General features: G+C 50.5%; 1 protein-coding gene across 1 annotated transcript in view; it reads left to right on the forward strand.

Moving 5' to 3' along the window:
* Positions 1 to 6,154, forward strand: part of LOC131215587 (voltage-dependent calcium channel subunit alpha-2/delta-3) — an 11,855-nt gene extending 5,701 nt beyond the window's left edge. The window contains exons 10-21 of the mRNA XM_058209978.1: positions 1 to 81; positions 154 to 225; positions 307 to 509; positions 574 to 722; positions 1,596 to 1,637; positions 3,304 to 3,400; positions 3,951 to 3,989; positions 4,569 to 4,679; positions 4,769 to 5,424; positions 5,486 to 5,690; positions 5,754 to 5,955; positions 6,029 to 6,154. The exon at positions 1 to 81 is cut by the window's left edge and continues 24 nt beyond it. Of these exons, the coding sequence (XP_058065961.1) occupies positions 1 to 81; positions 154 to 225; positions 307 to 509; positions 574 to 722; positions 1,596 to 1,637; positions 3,304 to 3,400; positions 3,951 to 3,989; positions 4,569 to 4,679; positions 4,769 to 5,424; positions 5,486 to 5,690; positions 5,754 to 5,955; positions 6,029 to 6,154 (1,983 nt within the window). The remainder of the gene's footprint in view (positions 82 to 153; positions 226 to 306; positions 510 to 573; positions 723 to 1,595; positions 1,638 to 3,303; positions 3,401 to 3,950; positions 3,990 to 4,568; positions 4,680 to 4,768; positions 5,425 to 5,485; positions 5,691 to 5,753; positions 5,956 to 6,028) is intronic.
* Positions 6,155 to 6,377: the final 223 nt, after the last annotated feature.

The following is a 6,377-nucleotide window of genomic DNA, read 5'->3' on the forward strand; positions in this document are numbered from 1 at the left end:
TATAATACGGTCGACATGATCGAGGTCGAGCTGACCGATGACGACCAAGGGCCACGGGAGTTCAACAATATGCTGCTTATCGTGAGTGTTTCTGATTCGCTGACCACCAGGAGCCAGGAGACCCTCTAAACGACTTCTCCGATGTACTTCCAGATGCGTGAATCTATCATCAATCAGTCGACCGGTGCGAAGTGGATCCGTGTGAAGTACCACTTCGATGAAATGGTAAGATTGTGGAGGGAAACTCTCAAAGACCGCCATTTAAACACCGCAATGTTTTCAATATCGCACCAACTTTCCGACCAGAAACGGGTGTCGCGTACCAAGCGCCAGTATTACTGGACCCCGATCAAAAACACCCCGTTCACGCTGGTGGTAACGTTCCCGGAAACGTACGGTGTGAACCGGCTCCAGATACGCACGGAAGACGAGATTCACCGGATTCACGCCAAGGGCAGCAATGTGGCCAGTTTCTTCAGTGGCAGCAACTGGAAAATCCATCCAGACTGGTAGGTGGCACCGTGCGGCTCTCGGTGGCGGCAGAATGCTAATGGAAATTCTTCTCTCCCGTAGGGTGTACTGTAAATATTTGAACGAACACCCGAACGAAACGTTCGCCACTCCCGAGTTGGAGCTGAAGCACTTCCTCGAGCGCATGAAGCTCGGTGGCTGGAAGTGGCCATCGAACCGCACGCCACCACCACCGGAGCATGCCATGTTCTGTAAGTGTCTTGTGGTTGGTGTGTGTTGTCTCTGTGTGTTTCTCTCGTTTTCGGTTCACTTGGTTCCCCATTGTCCGTTCTTCGTTTCCGTTCGATTATGATATTCTTTTCACCATCTGTCATCATCGGACCCACGCGGTCTGAGCCGGAAGTTGCTGTTCGTTATGCTGTTTCGCTGGAACCCCTTTGGCTGCTCGCTCTTTTTCAGTGTAATGTTTTATAAGTTCCTTCCTTCCGTACATCAACTCTTCACTATTACCTTTGTTTCAGGATATCTGCTATCTGATCTGATTCTGCTATCCGTCTTGTTGCTCGTTATAGTCTCTCTTTCTCTCTCTCTCTCTCTCTATCTCTAAATTAGTGATTAAAGCTGTGGTTATTTTCTCTCTCTCTCTCTACTCTCGGGTGCTAACACTCGATGCCTCACAATGATCGCATCACGATCGTCCCGTCGTTGGTCTCGCTCACTGGATGGTCTCGCACAACAATTATTTGGAGTGCCTTTCGATGGCTCTACCTATCCATGTTTGGACGATCGCCCCCGTTCTTTTGTTTGTGTTGCAATAACTTATTTTACTTTTCATTTTACCGTGTCCGTGTTAAAAAACCATAATTCCACTGTTATTGTGCCGATTTTTCTCTCATCTTCTCATATCTCTTTTCTTTCCATTGGCCGATCCCGAAATAATGCAAACAAATTGATAAAAAATTTCACTGAATTATCGGCACCATTTGGGAAATGAAATTTGACTGAAAATGATCGATTATTCGGGCGTTTGCACCCGGCGTCAATTGATCCGCGCATTAAACGGCCCAATTCCCTACTCCCCGATTTTGACACCCGCCGTACGAATGATGCTGCCCAACGAGCAGCGAATATAACGGGCAAATTGCCAGAAAAGGATTACTACTATTGTGAGTAACGAGTTCATCCATTCGAGTAAAGAGTTAGTGTGCACAGACCCCTACACACACAACCCCACACATTAGGGATTGAAGTTGAGTTTGCAACCGACCACTTACTCTCGCTCTCTCCCACTCACGTACCACGCCTGTGTAGTTCTGTACGTTCAACACCATTTGGAATGAATTTCAGGGTACCACTCCAGAGAGCGTTGCAAGGCAATTAGTTCACCGTTTGGACTGACTTTATTTTCTAGAAACCTGAAGCATTCTCACTGTCTGACTTCTTCCATTTTTTCCACTAGGTTCTGTTGTAAACGCCCTATCCTTGCCCCATGCACGCGTAGTTTGCACGGCGTTATGACGAGCGATAGCCAACGTTTTTGAGTTCTTTAGACCCCGTCCGCAGCATTGTGAGACGATGCAAAGGGGATAATTCCGTGGCAAGGTTTTGGATTCGCCTTGATGGAGGCGCCTGGTGTGTTTCAATGTCCGCTAGTGTCAAGAAGGTTCTCGATGGGGGCGCCCAATACTTAAAAAAATATTATTCATACCATGACGAACGATCACCTGGCAATCATTGAATGATTAGTGTGGTCTGTTGGTCGTTGAAGGGTGGACTTACGTCTGTGGACGCATGATAACAAATGAATCCATTCGTACTAATGGAGGTGCCTGGTGGTTTATATTTTCTGAATTTTTAATAAGCGTAAAAAATAATTTACTTTCGGTAGCATTTGAATTTTTGAAGCTACCACAATACTGGAGTCCGAACGGAAGTCTCATGCAAATGCAAACGATCGAATCGTTGCACCAGTTGAGCTGAAAGGAGCATTACATTGGATTTAAATAATGTAGAAACCTTAGCCCCTTTATTAACAAGCTCTCAGGCCCCGATCGTTGTCGTCGTACCTATTCGCATGCGTTTGTTTCCAGCGACTGTAAAAGTAGAAAATTCAATCCTTTACACCGAATGTGTTATGTTGTAACTTTTCTTTCCTTTCCGACCAGCGTGAAGAAGTAAGACTAGCTGTGAGTCTTTGCGCAGGTTTCGGGGGGGGGGGGGTAGTCGGCTACCACACAACTACAGCTCTACGGCACAACTGCACCACTGTTTTGACGATAACACAGTTTCCCCTTTATTCGATACCACTCGTGCCGATAGATGTGTTTTTGCATTTTGTGTGTTTTGTGAGCACCGCGCACTGAGTGTCCACTTTACAGTTCGAATTGTTTTTCCTACACCCACACGCACACATACAACTGCACCCGCAGACTGTAGTCACCTCCGCGCAGTGTCAGTGGTTTTGAGTTTTCCGATCTTGTTTTGCGGTTTTGTGCGTAATTTTTTTTTCTGTTGTTTGTCGCGCCCCTCAGCCGTTTGTTTGTGGCACCATTGTTTGTTGGGTTTTCTTTCGATCTCTGCTCCTATCTCCTATCTCTACTTTACTCACCAAATCACCATGTTTTTTTTCCTAGAGAAGTTAGTATTTTTCCACAAAATCTAGCAATTATGTGCGTGTTGCTGTCTCGATTTTCCTTTCGTTGATCGTCTGCTCACCTCACAGTCACGAGTATTTAGTGTTACTCACCATCACCGTTGGTTTATTGAGCGTAATTAACATCCGGTTCGTCCGTTTCTGTTTCTCCCATTTCGCCGACTCCGGGTGTTTGGCAGGCGATCGCGGTTTGATGCAGGCGCTCGTTTACGACGCCCGCGTAACGGAGTGGTTCTCGAAAAACATGAGCGGCAGTGGCAATAAGGATGAGAAAGGGTAAGTACCGGGCCAGGAGGCGGTCTGCAAAACACGCTTTCGGTGATGTGTACATAACGCGCGATGCAGGCCGCGATCGCGATCGCTTCGTTTTGATTTCGTCACCATTGCTAACCCACATCTCCTGTATAATTCACAGAGACTTCTTGCACAGAGCATACTTTTAATGAGTTTCCGTTTTCTTTTACCGTTCTTCCCTTTTGCTCCCGCTTTTCGATGCTAATTTTTGGAACCTTTCTTTTCAAACTTTCTCTCTCTCTTCCGATCTCTATCTCTCTTACTCTATCCCACAATCGAATCACAAAATTTAACCTAACTAACCTCCCCTTCCGTACTGCATTCGCACGATTTGCAAACACGACCAAAACGGGTAACATTGTGTCGCATAAACATTGAACAAACATATCTAATTACTATATGCACCACCACACGCACACTAATTGTAAAACACCAACATTTCATCCCTGTCACGGGCCGTTCCCCGTAAACCCGCACTCACGTCACCGCGTTTTGTACATTTGTCTCCGATTTTTCGGCCCATTCGGAACAGTCCAAGCCCGATCGCGGTGCTGATGGGTTTGCTGCCAAGGTAATTAGTGGCCAGCGACCACCTGATGCTGCTGATGGGCTCTTTTTTATTGGTTGATTTACTGGGGTTTACACAACAATTACAATTCACCTACAGCAGCTCATCTATTATGACATATCAATACCGTTGGGTTGATCCAAAAGTAATGCCAATTTATACACGTTGACTTACATTTTTAAGTGGTTACTTTGTTGGAGCCATCGTGCACGATAATGGAAGCAAGCATCGATCTGCTTTCGAACAGTTTCGAGCAGTTCTATGAGATTGGTTCCTGCGATCAGAAAGCTTTCGATGAATCGAGAGATGCTTGGATGCGCTGCTCGAATACCTAAACACAAGCTGAATTGTGTGTAATCTCAGGAAAAAGTAGGCAGCCGACAACACAAGGTTCAAGTACAAGGATATTGTTGGCATTACTTTCGGATCGATCACTCGGCTTGATTGTTGTCTTGAAACAATTTTCGACAATACACAGCGCGCGGTAGTTACAGGGTGTTCCTCAAAACACCTACGATTGGCGGACGATTGCAATCCGATTGTTGGCTCCTCTAATCCGTGCATCGGTTTTCGCCCCTCCAGGAACGAGTTCAAGCAGCGGTTCGGCATCACGGTTTCGTTTCTCGCCACGCACAGCGGGCTGACGCGGTGGCAAGAGTACGCCACCGGGGCGGACGAGTCCAAGCAGGCAGAGTAAGTATGCTCCCTTCCCCCCGGGAGATCGAGGTCTTCCCCTGCGGTGCGTCTTTTAACGTGTCCCAACTTTCCCGACCCCCGAACAGGCCGGACTTTAGCGAGATGCACAATCGGGCGATCGACGAGGTGTGGTACAAGCGGGCGGTGGAGCTGTACTACAGCCACCGGGCCCGGAAGGGAAGCGACGAGAACGGGAAAGACGAGAGCGACCGGGACAACTTCGTGTACTCGGTGCCGTTCGATGCGGGCAACCGGAACGACACGCTGGTGACCGCGAGCCATGCGATCTTTCACGCGGACGGTGCCCGGGAGGCACCGGTGGCGGTGGTGGGCTTCCAGTTCCACCACTCGGCGCTGTACACTCTGTTCAAGAACATCACCAGCCAGTGCGGACACGGCGATCCGGGCTGCGAGAAGACGTGCTTCACCGGAGACTACCAGTGCTATGTGATCGATAACAACGGGTTCGTGGTGATCAGCGAGCAGCTGCAGGAGACGGGCGCGTTTTTTGGCGAGGTGAAGCCAGCTTTCATGCAGCGGTTGCTGGACGACGGCGTGTTCCGGAACGTGACCGTCTACGACTACCAGGCGGTCTGCTTCATGGCGAAGGGCTCCATCAACCTGGGCACGGTCCTGCAGACGCCGTTGCGACTCCTTTGGTGGATCCTGTCCAACACCGTGTCCTACCTGGTGTGGGTCGTGTTGCAGCTGTTCCTTACCCTGGTGCACGCGTACGATGAGAGTAGGTTCCAATGCCCCCGATTCGGGCGATTCGCTCGCTGATCGTGTGCTCTCCATTCCAGTGTACGATGCGGCCGCTTACGATGTGGTGCCCGAGCTGGGCGATCTGGACGACCCAACCCTGAACCGCTACAAGGAGCCCGAGTTCACGAAGGTGCTGATCAACCGGACGCGGCCCGAACCGTGCGATCACGTGATCACCCTGTACGAGCTCAACATGGACGTCGACGCTTCGGTCTACACGAAGGAGGCACACCAGTGCGAACGGTACGATAAGCCTCTGTAGGGGGGCTCCTTAACCCCTGACTGACCGCTGATTCTTGTTGACAGACCGTACGTGGTGCTACCGATTCCATCCAGCAACCTGCTGCTGCTGGTGCTGGACACGCTCTGTCCGCTGCCGACGCACGTGCCCCAGCTATCGACGTGGCCGGTGGAGCACGACTATAACGCGTCCCTCGCCTGTCACAAGGCCCGCAGCGATCCGCTGCCCCGCCGGAGGCCGCTCACCTGCATCAACAAGCACGCCAACGTAAGTACCACCCTGTAGGTAGGCTCTCGGGGCCTCTCCCTCACTAGCTACTAACGAGTCCCCCTGAACACAGGAGAGTGTCATCGAGCTGTGCGGTGATGCGGCGGTCCCCCGATGCAACACGGTCCTAATGCTGGCCGCGGTCCTGCTCGCAGTGTCGGGCCTTCGCCTCCGGTGGGCCGGTCACAGTCCGGTGTGAGGTTTTCCTCGGGGCCACGGTGAGCCCGTGTAGAGTAGCAACGCGACGTTCTCGAACGACGAACGTCGTAACGAATCAATTCTCGTTCTCGCTTTCCCGCTGGGGGCGACGGATCCATCATACAGGAAGTAGATCGTGGTTTCGAGGCCGGCGAGGACGGAAACCAACAAACGGAAACACTGAGCAGATGGGGAGAGGTGGTCGTGCAGGCGATCTGGTCAGC

Source organism: Anopheles bellator, chromosome 1, assembly GCF_943735745.2.
Source record: "Anopheles bellator chromosome 1, idAnoBellAS_SP24_06.2, whole genome shotgun sequence".
Taxonomy (NCBI): Eukaryota; Metazoa; Arthropoda; class Insecta; order Diptera; family Culicidae; genus Anopheles; species Anopheles bellator.